General features: G+C 56.2%; 1 protein-coding gene across 1 annotated transcript in view; it reads left to right on the forward strand.

Annotated features, from left to right (window-relative positions):
* Positions 1-689: 689 nt before the first annotated feature.
* Positions 690-17,235, forward strand: part of ADAMTSL3 (ADAMTS like 3) — a 67,315-nt gene continuing 50,769 nt past the window's right edge. The window contains exons 1-3 of the mRNA XM_081124712.1: positions 690-804; positions 2,026-2,138; positions 10,658-10,777. Of these exons, the coding sequence (XP_080980838.1) occupies positions 2,031-2,138; positions 10,658-10,777 (228 nt within the window). The 5' untranslated portion in view covers positions 690-804; positions 2,026-2,030. The remainder of the gene's footprint in view (positions 805-2,025; positions 2,139-10,657; positions 10,778-17,235) is intronic.

Raw genomic sequence — 17,235 nt, forward strand, 5'->3', positions numbered from 1 at the left:
AAGTGGCACCAGGATCCCGGCTAAGAGGTGGCCCTGCTGTGCGGGTTCCTGGTGCCTGGCAGCCGGGCGCCCGGAGAGGCCCCCGCGCGCCCGAGCGCAGGCACGAGCCAGCGGTGCCGGGCACGCGTCCGTGTGGCCGCTGGGCCTGCGGGCGCACAGCCGGCGCCCAGGCCGGAGGGGGGGCGGGCGGAGGCCGGGGGGCGGCACCCCCAGGCCGGCCCGGGGAGGCGGGGCGCCGGGCTGGCTCGCGCGCGGCCGCCTCTCCCCAGCGCGCCCGGCGGCGGCGTCGGCTCGGCAGCCCCGGCCCTGGCTGCGCGCCCGGCGGCCGGCCCGGCCGAGCGGCGGCTTCCAGGAAGCGGGCGGCGGAGCGTTCCAGGCGCGTCTCGCCGTCGCCGGGCCCCGCGCGCTCCCCGCGCGCCGACGTCGACCCCGCGCGGGCGTGGGCGGCCCGGGGCGCGCGGTGCACTTGCCGGGCGGTGCAGGTGGCGGCGCGCGCCCCGCGCCCCGCGCCCCGCGCCCGACGCCCGACGCCCTGGGCGGGGTCCAGCGCTGCGCCGCGCGCCCGGAGGGGCGGGGAGGCGGGGCTCGGCCCCATTTAACATCGCGGCGGCGGCGCGCGGGGCTGGAAGCCGGAGTCCGGGACGGTGCGGGCCCGAGTCCGCGCCAGGTGTCCACGGGGCCCCCGCCGCGTCCCCAGCGCGCGCCCAGCCCCGCGCCGCCCGGGCGCTGCCGGCTCCAGACGCGTCCGCGGCGCCAAACCGGCGCTGGGCGCGGGCGCGGGGGCGAGCGAGGCTCCCCCAGCGGGTAAGACGCGGAGCCCCGTCTCTCGGCGAGGTCGGGGGACCCTTGAGACCCCGATGGGCAATTCCGACTTTAAGCACAGAGCTGTTAGAGACGGGGCGATGCGAAAGCCACCCCCCTCCCCCTCCTGAAAAACAGCCCCAACCCCGCTCGGGGTCTGGAGGACTCGGGGAGGGACTGGCGAGGCTCCGCGCGGGCAGGGGGGCACCTGGAGGCTTTGGAGGGGGCGCTTCAGGGTTGGGGGCGTCCAGGGCTGGAGCCTGAGCGTCGGAAAGTGTGTCGGGGCGGCCGCGCGCGCGTGGGGAGGCCGCGCGCCCCGGGACCGGACGGCTGCGCCAGCGAGCGAGGGGCGCGCGCGGTCCCGGCCCGGCCGCCTCCCTGCAGCCGGGAGTCGGCGCCCCGGGTCGGAAGCAGCAGCAGCAGCAGCAGCACATTTGCGGATCGCATTAGGCCAGGCCCTTAATGCTTTCTCCAGATGGAGACGAGCCACCGACCCGCCCCCGGACACCCGCGCCTCCGCCAAGGCGCCCGCGAGGCGCAGCGCGAGGCGAGGAGGGTGACTTGGGCTTTTCCAGTCTCGGACTCGGGCCGATTTCGCGGTGAATTCCCGGGAAGGCTCTGGGGGGACCCCCTCCGCCGGCCTCCTGGTGTCCCGGGGCCCCTGCTGCCTCGCCCTCCCTCCTTTGGGAGACTGCTGGCCGCCTCTCCGAGGGCGCACGGTGTCGTCGGGCGGGGGAGATCCTAGGACTCTCGGAGAACTTGCACCCCGGGCCTGGAATAGCCCCTCTCTTGCTGGGTGACCTTAGGTAGGTCCCTTCCCCTCTGTGGTCCCGCTCAGTTGGCCTCTGAGACTCGTTTTTGCCTGAAGTAGCAGAACCTGGCAGGTGCCCTAACCTCTTGGCTCCACGTTGCCTTCCTGAGTTGGTTGCCAGTAGCCACACCCTGCCGCTGACAAATGAGCTGGAAAGAAAAGAGGCTGGTGCAGAGATGCCTCAGCTTCTGCAGGGCCGGAGGGGTGGGTCGCACCCGGGAGGCCAGCCCCGCTGCCCTCCGGATCCTAAAAGAGAGCCCCAGGCGGCCTGGGCCCTGGAGTAGTTGTAGTAGGTAGCCCCATCCGGGACCAACACAGACGTCTCCAGTCTCCCTCTGATTTGGGCTGTTACATCCCGGGAGCTGTACCTGGGGCCAGAGCTGGTTGGAAACCAACTGTTTCCTCTTTTGCAGGCGACATGCACGTGAGACCTCCCTCCCCCAGGACGCCGGACCCCATGGCTTCCCGGAAGAGCCCCTGGTGGCTGCTGATACGGATGGTCTTCATGCACTCGGCCCTCCTGCAGGTAACAGGCAGGGGAAGGGAAATGCGAGGCATCCCTCTGTCGACTTAGGGGCATTGTTCTAGATCACCTAAGACAGGGGCGGGGAACCGTTTTTCTACCAAGGGCCATTTGGATATTTATAACATCATTCGCGGGCCATACAAAATTATCAACTTAAAAGTTAGCTGTGAAAAAAGCTGCTAGATATGTTGAATTTTTGAGTCCCACCTCTCGGTTGCCTCGGCAGGGCCACCCCTGACCTAAGATGCGCTGTGATTCATGTTAACACTGTACCTAAGGAGATATAATTTTCTCTCTTACCTCCAGTAAATGGTATTTCCGGTTGACTTATCTGTAAGAATAATCCGAATCCCCTCCGTCCTAAGCAAGGGCCTTAATAACCACGGTGGGTACCGTGTGCCATTGATGACTCGGGGCTGTGATGGACCCTGCCTTTGCAGTCTAGAGACTGGGCTGCCAGAGGCCAGGACACAAAGAATGGGCAGAGCTCAGGGCCTGGCCTTAGCTCAGCGACCGAGTCTTCTGAGTTTACTTCTGTTCAACACATACCATGCTGTTTTGCAGTCTTCTCTTTAGACTCCTTTCTTTCCCACTAATCTGGGAGGAAGGACCCGGCTCCTCTGTTGCATTCTCATTGGCCAACGGGGCAGACTCAAAGGAGTGACATTAGCATTGCCTGAGAGACAGTAGGGAGTGGTGGAGACTGTGGCAAAGTGGATGGCGTAGGCTTCATCTATTCAGAACCACCTCTGCTCAGCTCCAGCTGATCCTCGCCAAGTGAGGACACAAGCCCACGATTGCCAGATCTTCTGATTTTTGCAGATAGCCGGATCATCCAGATTTCCTATGAAATCTGGTTTTTGAAGCCTTGAAAGTCAGACAGATGGGTTTGTAGCCTGGATATATATGGTCAAGTAGTGTTTGTCCCAGATTTAAAAGCGTAGAACACATCTTAGGACTGTGTCCTGAGGGCTGCTGCTGGCCCATACAGTGTCTTGTGTGAATTGGAACAAGGAGGCCTCCTCCCTGTAGTCGTAATTCTCAGACACGTGGCCTGGTGGCCTGCGTACCCTCAGGGTCTAGCAGCGGGCCTGGCATTTAATCGGGGCTTTAACTCCTGTGAGCCTGCACGCACGAAGGAAGAGACACACTGGGTGTGTTTGTCAGACTTCTCTGCCTCTCTTGGACTCTGTTTCTGAGGCTTCCTTCAGCTCCAACGTCCCGTGATTTCTGTGACTCACGGGAACGGCTTGGCCAAGTTCACCCTCCTGCGATCCCATTTTACCGATGCTGCTCCGTAATCACATTTCAATAGATATCTTCTGTTAGAACAAACGTTAAGTATTTTCAGGGTGATTTTATAGTTTCCCGGTCAGCAAGGCGGCGTGTGTGGCAAAAAAAAAGCAAAAAAAGCCGACACTGGCTTTTCCAACCCGTCCGCTGCTCCCAAGCAGGCCGTTGAGAGCGTCAGTGACTTTGTTCCGGTCAAACGGGGCTGAGGCTTCATGGCGCGGAGCTTCCTGCTGTCTCCTTGCACCCTATAAAATCTAAATGTGCTCCGAGGCAGCCTGTTGACCTTTGGCCAAGGGCAGGGTGTTTGCCCGGCTTGAATAACTCACGAACCTCGTTTCGGATTTTTCCGAATCTGGGAGTGTGTTCCCATGTATGGGGCAGTGTGCACAGAAGGTCATAAAAGGAGATTGCAGGCCAGCGGTCTTCGTCGTCCATGCCGCCCAGTGTTCGAATCCCACCCCCTCCACCCCTTCAGGCCGGTCGTGTGGACGTCTTTGTATCTCAGTCTCCACGTCTTTAGGGAGGGCCGGGTAACTACCTCACTGAATTGTCTGGAGCAGTTAAACCATTATGAAGTGGGAAAAAGTAACAAACAGAACCAAACAAAAACTGTTTGACCCTGGCGGGTTTGGCTCAGTGGTTGGAGCGTCGGCTGGCAGACTGAAGGGTCCTGGGTTCGATTCCGGCCAAGGGCATGCTTACCTCGGTCGCAGGCTCGATCCCCAGCCCCTGTCGGGATGCGTGCGGGAGGCAACCAATCGATGTCTCTCTCTCACATCGATTTTCTCTCTCTCCCTTTCACTCTCTCTGAAAAGCAATGAAAAAAAATATCCTCCGTTAGGATTAAAAACAAAACAACGCTGTGAGACTGTAGGGGGCGCTGGGGAGGCATCAGCTGAGAAGATGCTGCAGAGGCTGGAAGGGGGGCCCTGCAGGTGTGGGCGGGATTGGCCGGGAGGGTCCCACCTTGGGCCCTGGGGAGTTCTGGTGAAGGGTAGGTCAGTCCCAGGGCCCTGCCCATGGGTTGGACACGTGGGTATCTCCCTAGGGACAGCCTGGGTGTGACCCACAGCTGGCCCTCAGATTTCTTGGGGTTTTGGTGTTTGGGGGGGTTGTTAAAGGTGTTCTTAGTATCCCCCCTTGTCTTACTAGGGCTGCCACCAGGCGGCTGGTAGACGAGTAATACACGTGTGCGGGGCTGAACTTCCATCCTGGAGTATGGGGTGTGCCCAGTCACTTAAAAAAAACCGGATTTTTTTAATGAAATCGGCTAAAATGTAAACTTCCGCATCCACCAAGCACAAGTAATGGTGACAGACGGCAGAGCGAGCCTCGAGGTCGGCGGTCCTCGGCCATTCCCGGAGCCGCCCGCTCTGTTTCCCTCACCCAGAGGGCGGGGGAGGCCTCCCTCTTCCTGTCTCACGGGCCCTGGAAGCTTCCTGTTGCCCCAGGTTCTCTCTCTCGAGACCCCGATCTGCCCTGAGAAGACAGCTGCTCCGGTTCCAACTCTCCTCCCTTCCCCAGCCTTCGTCATCGCAGAGTCTCAGCGCAGTGGGACATAAGTACAGAGCCAACCGCAGGCGGCAGCCACGATTTGTCCAAACCCAGTCCCATGAAGAATCGGGACTTCGTTTCTTGAAGTCCAGTCCAATTAAAAAAAATATTGTTTTAATATATTTTATTGATTTCGGAGAGAGGAAGGGAGAGGGGGAGAGAGAGAGAAACATCCATGATGAGAGTCATGGGTCGGCTGCCTCCTGCTCGCCCCCTGCTGGGGGTCGAGCCCACAACCCGGGCCTGGGCCCCGACTGGAATCGAACCGCAGAGTTCCTGGGAGCAGGAGGTCCAGCTCTGCCTTGCCTTGTGCGGCCGGGGTCCTCTTGCCCAGCCGGCAGCCCCGTTTGGGAGAGAAACAGGATCATTGGAAAGGTATTTGTTTGTGTGTGTTTTTTTTTTTAAGCAAAGTGAACATTCAGGATATATTTCCACCAAAGGGAAGCAGCCAGGAGACAGGGAGGGATTAAAGATATAAGAGGAGCCCTAGCTGGTTTCGCTCAGTGGTTAGAGCGTTGGCCCTCGGACCGAAGGGCCTCCGGTTCGATTCCGGTCAAGGGCACATACCTGGGTTACAGGCTCGATCCCTGGGTCCCGGTTGTGGCTCCTGCGGGAGGCAACCAACCGATGCGTCTCTCTCACATCAATGCTTCTCTCTCTCTCTCCCCCCCCCTCCCTTCCTCTCTTCCACCTTCTCTGAAAAGCAATGGAAAAATATCCTCGGTGAAAATTAAAAACAAAAAATTATAAGAGGAAAAAACCAATTATAGGTCACTGTTCTGTAGCAGAGAGAGAAAGGAGCCCCCCCCCCCGACTTCACCGCGAGGGGATCTTAGAGCAGCCGAGAGCACGTCTTATGGAAACCACATTTCAAGGCTTACGATTGTCATTGCGCTCGGTTTATTTTTACAGAGATGCTAATTTCCATAAATAGGATGGCAGCACCAAGCCGTTTCCTCTCCAAGTATTTCATGCAATTACTTTCTGGAATTCGTCAGCACCGAACAGCTCCGGCCAGTGTGTGCTGCGGATTAGATGCAGTTCCTTCCGTCCTCGGGGCCTTCCCTTAGAAATGTCGCAGGGTTTGTGTTTGTTTATTTTTGGTTAATCCGCACCGGAGGATAATTTTTTCCATTGATTTTTTTTTTTTTTTTTAGAGAGAGCGTGGAAAGGAGGGAGAGAGAGGGGGAGACAGAGAGAGAGAGAGGGAGCAAAACGTCGATTCGGGGTCCCTCATTCGTGCGCTCGGTGGTTTCTTGCCTGTGCCCTGACCGGGGATCTAACCGGCAACCTCGGCGTCTCCGGACGGCGCTCTCACCAAGTGAGCCACCCGGCCAAGGCCGTATGCGCTTTGCTGAGGTTTGTTTTATGCCCTAAGGATACGACGGTCTGTCCAGGTGAATGTTCCATGGACACTTGAAAAAAAAAAAAAATACAGTATATTCCGCTGTGGTCGGGTCCTTTACGTGTTGATTTCATTGGGTCGGCTGATGGCGAAGTTTAGTTCTGTGTCCTCGGTGATTTCCCTGCCTAGTTACCCCATCGGTGGCTGAGAGAGGGGTGTTGAAATCCCCAACCAAACTTGTGGATGGGTCTATTTTTTCCTTTTGATTTTGTTATCAGGTTTTGCTTCAGGTACCGTGAAGCTATATTGTTGGGTGCATACGCAGGTGAAAGCCTTGGCAGAATGCTCCCCTGTGTCCCTCCGTGACCCCGTGACTCGGGGCGGGCTCGTGGCTGTAGCAGGCTTCCCTAGGGCGCAGATGGGGTAGACCAGTTGTCTTTAAAAACCCGGGGTAAATAGAGCACCGCAGGTCATGGAGGTCCGGCCGGTGTGGCTCGGCGGTTGAGCATGGACCCACGAACCAAGAGGTCATCGGTTCGATTCCCGGTCAGGGCACATGCCCGGGTTTTGGGCTCGATCCCCAGCAGGGGTCGTGCAGGAGGCAGTCGGTCAGTGATGTTTCTCTCTCATCAACGTTTCTCTCTCTCTCTCTCTCCTTTCCTCTCTCTCTAAAAGTCAATAAAAATATATATATCATGGAGCACAAAACGGACCTAATCGTGATCTCAGAACGAGTGAGGGTCAGAGCTAAGGCGAGAGACACCCCTCTAGTTTCACCGGATGTCTTTTTTTTTTAAATATATCTTTATTAATAGATTTCAGAGAGAGGAAAGGAGAGGGAGAGAGAGAGAAACATCAATGATGAGTCATTGATCGAGCCCGCAACCCGGGCATGTGCCCTGACCGGGAATCGAACCCCGATCGCCTGGATCCCAGGTCGATGCTCAACCGCTGAGCCACGCCCGGCCGGGCAGGATGCCCTACTCTGGACAACCAGGGCCCCCATGCCGGTGGCTAGTGGCTGAGCCCCTCTGCGTGTCCCTGCCTGAGGCTCGGCTCCCTTTCCTTTTCTCTGTTGTTGCTCTTTCTCCCCGAGCGTGTGAGGCCTGCCAGGGGCGCCCTCCGGTGTTGTTGGTCGTTGCCCTTGGCACTGAGGACGAGCGGATCGCCCACCGGGTGTCGGAAGGAGGAAGCGTTGGGCGCGTAGCTGGCGAGCAGTGCCATCCGAGGGTAGAGGGAGCCAGCTCTGCCTATTGTTGGAGGAAGCGGGGATAGCGCCGTCGCCTAAATAGCGCTAATTGGCCTTTCCCTGGGCTTGGCTGTTTTCGTTCAGTTTCCCACCAGAGAGCAGATGCCATCGAACGACTTCCCCGTGAATGTTTGCTTTCTTAGACGCGAGCTCTGTTGATTTCTTCCCTTACAAAAAAAACGTGTTGTGTATAACTCGTAAAAAAAAGAAAAAAGTGAATCTCTTCCAGTTTGTTCTCCCTGGGCCGTTACCCAGCCTGGGGGACCAAGCTGCCTGCCGCCCGCCGCGGTGGAGGAGGACACCCCCGGCCGGCCTTCGGCGTCTGCCCGGGCGTTATCGGAGGTTTCGGATCGTATAAGGACGTGCGCTTGGAAATACTTGGACGGTGGCCACAAATCCTGTTCAAGGTGTTGGCTCGATAAAGCCGGTCGTTCCTTTGAGCCAAGAGGAACCCGGCGTTAGCGGGGCGTATGCAAGAAAGTAGACGCTCAGCCAGGCCTCCTGCGCGGGGTCATCCAGACGGGCATTGCGGGGTTTCCCCTCTGCCCTGGGACGGGGCGACTCGTCTCCTCCGAGCAGCCTGGCGGATGGCGCCGGCTGGCCTTCGGATTTCCGCTTCTGCGAGCTGCGTGTTCTTACCACGGGGGGCTCTTCCTAGCCTCTCTCTGGCGCTGGCGAGTCCTGCCCACTCCTGCCTCCTGCTGTGGCCTCATTTCCACAGCCTGGGTTTCTGCCCTGAGCCAAGGATATTTTTCCTGTTGCTTTTCAGAGAGAGAAAGATTGACGTGACAGAGACACATCGATCGGTTGCCTCCGGCTTGCACACCGACCAGGGCCCGGGATCGAGCCTGCAGCCGAGGTACGTGCCCTTGGCCGGAATCGAACCCGGGACCCTTCAGTCCGCAGGCCGATGCTCTAACCACTGAGCCAAACTGGCCAGGGCTCCATGGATTTTTAGAGAGAGCGGAAGGGAGAGGGAAGAGGGAGAGAGACGTGAGAAAGACACGGCGATCGGGGCTCAGGGATCAAACCTGTAACCGAGGTACGTGCCCTTGACCGGGAATCGAACCCACGACTTTCCTGTCGTCTCGTTTGCTGAGGAATTCCGAAAGGCGTGAGCATCCGAACAGCGAATTTGGCGGCTCTGCCCTGAAGACTTCCCGCCCCGGAGCTTAGAAAAACAAACGGGCGCGGGGCGAATGTAAACGTCTTCGGGGTTAACGTGCAAACAGCAGATTTTCTGTCTTTCTCTTCCCCGGGAAGGAGGCTGCGCTTGGAAAGCCGGCGCGGTTTCAGCCGCGCAGACGAGCTGTTTCCTGAGCGAAGGGAATGAAGCCGTAGGGGTGAGAAAGGCCTTGAACAAACAGGAGCGTGTTCCCGGCGGGGTTCTGGACTCTGTCAGGTGGGGTGGTGTCTCATGGCCAAGTTGGGAAAAGCCGGTAACTCTCTTTATTTCTCTCTTTCTCTCTCTCTCTCTTTTTTTTTTTTGCTCTGAGTTAATACACATTCACGCAGGAGGGATGTGCCCAGATTCGCCGGGCGCTCGGTGCTGGCCTCTGAGGTTGGCAGCGAAGACCCCGTGCCCGTGTAATTAGCTGCCAGGCGATGCTGTTCTCTGCACACTTGCTCGGTTCCTGGGGCCTGGGTGGGCCCCGGCTGTGGCTCCCTAGGAGCCGGAGACATTGGAATGACCGGGGCGAGGCCTGGCTGGACGTGGGAGGCCTGCGGAGGCAGAGGGGAACTTGGGGTCAAGGAGCCGTCTGGATTCCTCCCGACCCGGCCCGTCCCCGGTGACCCGGCAGCTGCGGACGGGGCTGGGTGGATGCTGTGTGCTGGCAGGTCCTCTCCGGGCCGGGATCTGTGTCCTGGGAGGATCACACACGCCCTGGCCTGGCCGCCCTCCCGCGCTCTTCCCTTCAGCTCCTGCTCCTTCAGGACCCTGACCTCTCTGGGCACCCAGCCGACGTTGAGGGAGTCACCTCCCGCCTGGGTGAAAATGTCAGCGTGGGGTCTTTGCTTTCGGAAGCCGCGAGTGAGCTCAGCCTGTGCCCCCCCGGGACGGCCTGGTCTTCCCGAGGCTGTTTTCCACGGAGGGAGAGAGGGAAGTGCACCCGATGGCAGTGAGTCTGTGTGTTCCTGGTACAGTGACCCGGCTGCCTGTCTAGGTTCCTTTTATTTTTTAAAAATATGTTTTTATTGAGTTCAGGGAGAGGGAGAGCCCTCAATCGGCTGCCTCCTGCACGCCCCCAACCGGGGACCGAGCCTGCAGCCCGGGCCTGTGCCCGGCCGGCCTGGCTCCGCGATTGAGCGTCGACCTGGGAACCGGGAGGTCATGGTTCGCTTCCCATCTCACGGGGGAGCTGTGGGGATGAGATGAGGCAGTTTTCACAGTAGATGCGCACAGTAGGTGCTCAATAGACTCGAGTTTCCTTCTTCCCCAGTGTTCTTTTCCAAGGGCCCCCATCGGATGTTGTGTCTGACCCCCGGAGATGCTGCTGCAGCTGGGTCGGGACGATTCTGTCCCTCAGGTGCCTCCTGATTCTGTAATTCTGTGGCTCGGTTGTTCACTCTGTTCAAGCTTCTGAATTCAACTTAGAATGTGTGTGTTTACGGGGGGCGGGGGGGGCGATAAAGGGGGAGAGGGTGATGGGAAGGAAGGTGTCATTGGCCAGTTAGGGAGCAGTTGCACCACTTCAGACCAGTGTGCGGTCTATGGACTTGCTAGGTTCTCAGACACCCCTTGTTGCCTTGGGGGAGAGAGTGAGCTCCCCATCACGAAAGGCATTCAAGTAGGGGCTGCAGGGCATCGGGGCGGGATTGCTGAGGTAGACGGGCTCCCCCCTAGGAAGGCGGCGTAACAGAGAAAACCCCACAGAGCGTGAGCACGTTGACTCCACGGTGGCTGAATCGCCGGCAGGTGTGGGAGGGGCACCGTGTGTGCCCGTTTGAGGTGGGCCAGGTGACTTCTGATCTACCTGTGTCTCAGCACAGACGCCTGGCACGTCTCACCTTGGCCTTTGTCAAGAGAGGACACTTCCGCTGGGGCCTTATGGGTAACCGAGCCGTCTTCCCTTTCAGACCACGGCGGAGACGTCTCCGGGAGCCTATTTCCTTCCGGAGTTTGCACTCTCCCCCCAGGGCAGTTTTCTGGAAGATACGACAGGGGAGCAGTTCCTCACCTATCGCTATGACGACCAGGTAAGAGGCTTTGCCTTTGCCAGCGGGGGGCAGGAAACAGTTTCTTAAAAATAACTTCGAAAGAATTCTCTTTTCCTGTGGGCACCGCGGGTACCGTATCCCCTTGACACCCTGCTTGGACCCCAAGATGCTTGGGTCCAGTTCCGCACATGGCGTGGGGTGCTTGCGCTGGCGGGGACCTCGAACGGAGAGTCTGTGTCTGGATGACGGATTCGTTCATTGTGGCGATCGCCAGATCGGTGGTTCGATGCGGAAATTATCCCACAATGCTGTTTTCCGATGAAACGTTCCTTTCTTTGACCTCTGAGCTTTAACTAGCACCAAAGTTGGGGTTTTTTGTGTGTTTTGGTTTTTTTTTGCCAAGCCTGTTTTCCAGAAAGGAACAAAGTAGGCATGTCTGTGTGTGCACATATGTGCAAGCGTGTATGTGTGCATGTGAAAGTGTGAGTGTGCTCATGCGTGTGGGTGAGCATGTGCCTGTGTGTGCATGTGTGTGTGAGAGAGCCTGTGCTCATATGTGCAAGCATGTATGTGTGCATGTGAAAGTGTGAGTGTGCTCATGCGTGTGGGTGAGCATGTGCCTGTGTGTGCACATGTGTGTGAGAGAGCCCGTGCTCATATGTGCAAGCATGTATGTGTGCATGTGAAAGTGTGAGTGTGCTCATGCGTGTGGGTGAGCATGTGCCTGTGTGTGCACACGGGGGTGTGTGTTTAAACCACTTCATGAAGGACGGATGGAGAACAAGGCTGTGCCTGGCGAGCTGCTGGCCCTGGGCACGTGGGCCCGTGGCTGGCAGGGCCTACCCCGTCCTCAGGGTGGTCCCGCCCTTCTTCACGATGAATTTTGAGAGGGCCTATCACTCGTGGCTCCTCTGAATCAAGAAATCAAAGATCCAGGGGGTTCTCATAGGCAAACGTCAGGGAAACTGAGGAGAGAGGGTGTCTGGAAGATCACGAACCCCGTATTTTGTAACTAAAGGGTGGTCAGCACCTTTTAAATAACAGTCTGAAAGCCAGGCAGGGAATTAGCTGTGCTGATAGCTTTTAAGGGATGCATCGGAATTATCACAATAGAAGTGACTTTTTTTTTTTTTCCAATGTCTGGGCAAAACGTGGTAGCTGGGATTACAATGGTCCCGGCTTCCAGTCTGAGTGTGTCCTGTGGTTGCATCAGCCGTGCGAGATCCTTGGAAGGTATCCGTTCGCGCCGACTCGCTGAGGGGCGTGTGGTCGACAGGCTTGGTCGGCCGGGCTCTGGGTGGATTCCGATGTCCTTGCTCATGGTGGTTTTGGAGCTGGGACCTGCTCGCAGGCGGACAGCTGAATGCCGGTGGGTTCTAGAGTCTGTTTTTTTTTTTTTCATTGCTTTTCAGAGAAAGTGGAAGGGAGAGAGAGAGAGAGACATCAGTTGGTTCCCTCCTGCACGCTCCCTGACCAGGGCTGGGGACGGAGCCTGCAACCCGGGTGCATGCCCTTGCACGGAATCGAACCCGCGACCCTTCAGTCCAGGGACCGACGCTCCAGCTGCTGAGCTGGACCAGGCGGGGCAGAAGCCCTTTTGTGCCTGCTTATACCTGTCATTTCTTCTCCTCTGTAGCCTTCTCTCCCCCCTGCAGACTCCAGGTGAGGAGCCCCTGACTAGTACGGCATTTGTTTTGTATCTTTTAGGCGGATTCAAGTTTGTTTGTTTTTTCCAAACTAAAGACGCTGTTCCTTATATACACTCTGACCTACCATTGCGTTTATGCTTTCTCCTAGTCGTTTCCGCTCTTAAAAATCTGTCTAGTGTCTCCTCCCACCACATCGCCTTCACCTCAGAGGGGCATCCTTTGTAAGAATTTCTGTTTCTCCCGGACGGCGTGGCTCAGCCGTTGAGCATCGACCTACGAACCAGGGGGTCGCGGTTCGATTCCCGGTCAGGGCACATGCCCGGGGTGCAGGCTCCTCGATCCCCAGCAGGGGGCGAGCAGGAGGCAGCCGATCAGTGACTCTCATCATTGATGTTTCCATCTCTCCCTTCCTCTCTCCGAAATCAATAAAGACATATTAAAAAAAAAAAAAAAAATTCTGTTACTTTCCGAAATCCAGAATCCGGTGCCAGTCATTCTGTGTTTATAAAACTCTATGTCCGTACAGTCCTGTGTTTGTAAAAGTCCCAAGGCCTGATGACATCGTCGGCGGAGTCCTAGTCGGTGGGCTCCTCTCTTCCTTGGATGCCGTTGACCGACTGTGTGAGCTCTCACTTCAGAATTCCTCTCTCCCGTGGAAATGTTAATATACGTGGTAGCTGGGATTACAGTGGTAATGGTAATATTTTAATATTAACCCTTTGCGGTTGTATTAAATTTGGACATGGGTGTCCTACTGGTCGGAATTAAGAGCTTTCAGAGAAATTATGAACTGACACATGAATGGATAGAGTTAAGATTCGTACGGTTCCTGGCTGTGGTGGCTGAGAGCAGACATACGACCGGAACGGTAAAAAAGCTTTGGTGGCTGAGAGCAGACAAACGACCGCAAAGGGTTAATATTAAAATATTAATATTTCCACTGCCCGGGAAGCAAAGGGCTGGATGTGTGGCCCTGACAAGGCATCTGGAATTGTAGCCCGGCGGGGCTGGAAGGAAGCATAGGAGCAGTTCTGTTGTTTCAGGCGAGGAACCTGAGCCCCAGAGAGGGACGGTGTCTTACCCAAGATCACACAGCCAGGCAGCAGCCAAGCCAGGGGCCTGCTCTTGGCCCATCTCATCTGCGGGAAGGAGAAAGTATGAGAGAAATGTTTGAATGAATTTTTGATACCACTAGTAATACCAGAAGATACTAAGGAAATCTCTGTGTAGGCGGTCATGACGGACGTTGCGTTCCGTGTCCCTTCTCTCGCGGGTGGGTGAAGAAATCCGTTTGCCGTGAGCACGTCCTCCTCAGAGTAACTCCTTCCGAACCCTTTTTTGTGAATGTCTTGGCCGGGAGCTTGGTTGGGGTGGAACTGCTGGCAGGCCTCAGAAACATCGCTCCACGTTTCCAAGTTATTTATGTAATAGTTTCGAACTCGGGAAGCGGACGCCAGCTTCTGGAACTTCACGGAGAAGGGAGGTGGACGCCGGCCTTGGATCTGCAGGGGGACGGCCCTCTCCTCTCCCCGCCCGAAACCCGCCGCCCACGCGGTCCCCGCACGGGAGACTTCCCGTGTTGTTTCTGGACCGTGCGTGTGATGTTTTTCAAGCAGCAGGCCGTTTGGGTTTGAAGAGTTCATTCCTTTGTTACTGAGTAATCTTGGTCAGATGCAGTTCCGTTTCTGAAATAGTCCACAGATTCCGCGATCCGACGAGGGAGGCAGCGAGCTCGCGGTCCGTTAGGAGACAGGAACGCATTCTTTGCGGGGCTGTGCCGTCTGGTTTCCACCCAGGCACATAGAACACGAGCGTCGCCAACGAGGCGGCATGTGACGTCCTGGTCAGCTTGGGCGCGTGCAAACTCCGAGTTTCATGATTGTTGAGGTTTTTTGTTTTTTTTTTTTGCAAAATCACATTATTTCTCAATGATGAAAGAATGAGGCCTGTGGAGGGAGCCGCGCGATATCCAGCTTTCTCCTCGGGGGCTGTCTTCCTGGACTCGTTTTCGGGGTGCTGTGTGATTTTTTTTTTTTTTTTTATATTACTTTCAGCCCCGGCCGGTTTGGCTCAGTGGTTAGAGCCTCGGCCCATGGACTGAAGGGTCCCGGGTTCGATTCCAGCCAAGGGCATTTACCTCGGTTGCGGGCTCGATCCCCAGCCCCAGTCCGGGCGCATGCGGGAGGCAACCAATTGATGGAGCAAATGCTGTTCTCACCCTCCCTCCCCGGGTGGAAGGAAGCAGGGGGCGCTCCCCCCTCCCGTTGCCGTTTGGCCTGTGTGTTTCCCTTAGACGAACGCCAGGCTCCAGCCCTGTTGTGGTCTGTCGTCGTCTTCGTCAGGAACAGCACAGGGCGTTGATTGTGTGAGTGTCGGCTGCCTCGGGGAAGAAAATGCAGGACTTGGGACAGACTAGTCCTGCAGGCCTGCCGTGAGGAGGGGGGGTAATGCCGGGTGAGCACCGGGTGGGAGCATCTTATTTCTCTCTCTGTCACGGAGGGAGAAACACAGAGATCAAGAGAGCTACAAAAACAAAGGTGAGCCCAGCCGGCGTGGGCGTGATTGGAAATCCGGGGCTGAGTTCATTGCGCTTTGACATTTTTGTGGTCCGCGCGCGTCATATGGGTGGAATTCACTGTCGTCTCGACTCACCAGAGACAGTTTTCGGGATCTAGAGATTTGGGGAAAACCACTCACTCCGCTGTATACGCTACGTTTTAGCGCAAACCTTTCACAAGGCCGTGCCATACTCCCTGAGCCTTGTCCGATGGACGCCGTCTCACTGTGCCGGCGAAATGGTGTCCCTTAAATTTACAGGGGCGCGGCTTTATTTTAAAATATCCTCTAGTTGGTTGACACCACGCATACTTCATAATAAAACATGATCCAGCCTGGCCGGCGTGGCTCAGTGGCTGAGCGTCAACCTATGAACCAGGAGATCGGGGTTCGATTCCCGGTCGGGGCACAGGCCCGGGTGCAGGCTCCTGGATCCCCAGCAGGGGGCGAGCAGGAGGCAGCCGACCCATGACTCTCATCATGGATGTTTCTCTCTCTCTCCCTCTCCCTTCCTCTCTCTGAAATCAATAAAATATATTAAAAAAACACACACAACAGTGCACAATCTGAATTTCAGGTGAGTCAGGTCTTAATTTCGACATCTATTTTGTATGCTTTCGATGGTTTATTTGGCTTAGTGCCCAGTAAAAAGCAGGGAAGTGACTCGAACAATCCCAGAATGATCCCGGGACCGCTTCCTGCTGGACCGGCATCTGGAGCGGCCTGGAGGAAAGCGTGGGGAGCCCCCCTCGGTATAAAGGGAGTCGCCAGTCTCTGAAACAAAAATTGTTAATTTTTTTGTTTTATAATAATGCTTTTATTTATGGCTTGAGACAGTTTATAAAAATATAGGCTGTGAACTCATAAGGACATTAAGCCCAGATAGTAATTTTTTTTTTTTCAATCCTCACGGGAGGATATTTTTTCCATTGCTTTTCAGAGAGAGTGGAAGGGGGAGAGAGAGAGAAACACGGATGTGAGAGAGACACGTTGATGGCTTGTCTCCTGCACGCGCCCCGACCAGGACCGGGGATCGAGCCTGCCACCGAGATGCGTGCCCTTGGCCGGATCAAACCCGGGACCCTTCAGTCCGCGGGCCGACGCTCTAACCACTGAGCCACACCGGCCAGGGCAACAACTTTTTTCTTTATTAAGTTGCGTGTGCTCATGCCTTTAGGGTGCTGGTATTTTGTTCCCAGAAACACCCGTGACCTCTGAGGCTGAGGGTCCTTTGTGGGCCCCTCTTGCCGTCCTGTGTGTTCCTTGATCTCCCAAATCGATGAATCCTCTCGAGGGTGGCGATTAGATCGGGCTCGGTGGATGCTGTTGGACGATTAAGAGAATTTTAACTTTGCTGAAGCTACAAAGGACCCGGACGAACTCCGGTTATAGCTCAGCGGCCGCGCAAGGCCATTGCCGCCGCACCATGTTTAGTCAAGAAATTCAGATTTAGCTGTCGGCTCTTCCAGACTTAGTGCCACGGGGCTGGGATGTGCAGAGTGTCCTAGTTCTTTCCTCTCTTCACCTGGGGTGACTCACCACCCACGGGTGGCCCAGAGCCGCCGACCGGCCGGCCGGTCCCAGAAGGACAGGCGTGAGATGAAAACACCCTCTGGCTTCTCTCATTCCTGACTTTCATAGCTGTCGAATAATATTTCTCGTGGGAGTTTGTTTAAAGGCTACGTCGTTAAAATGTGGTCTGGGTAATATTCCTGATGAGTTGTTGGCACAGAACCTGTGTTTTTTTTCTGTGTGAAACGGCTAACCGTGGATGGGAGTAAATCACTAAGGAAAGTCAAAGAAGAATTTTTTTATTTTTTTTTTTAAAAACTGGGATCATTAGACTTGAAAACTCTGGGCTTGTTATGTGCTCGGGACGTCCGCCGGGGGTTGTCCCATAGGAGCTTTGAGTACGGTTTGAGGTTTGTGAAAATGAGGAGCGTCTTAGGACTGTTTTGTGGTTCTTGATGTTGGGCAAGAAAGTACGTAAAATAGGATTTTGTAGGTGTTGCTTCTCGGTGTCTGACGTTGAATGTTACTGTTCCCCCCCGCAGGTGGCTTCCTACGCTCGGAAATTCTCCCTCGTCCGAGGAGTGCTCCCCACCCCCCGCTTTTTATTTTTTTAATGCCCGAGGATATTTTTTCCATTGCTTCTCAGAGAGAGTGGAAGGGAGAGAGAGCGAGAGAGAGAGAAACATTGATGTGAGAGAGACACATCAATTCATTGCCTCCCACCACACGCCCAGACTGGGGCTGGGGATCGAGGATGCAACCGAGGTACGTGTCCTTGAT

This window comes from Miniopterus schreibersii (genome assembly GCF_964146895.1).
Source record: "Miniopterus schreibersii genome assembly, chromosome: 22".
Lineage (NCBI taxonomy): Eukaryota > Metazoa > Chordata > Mammalia > Chiroptera > Miniopteridae > Miniopterus > Miniopterus schreibersii.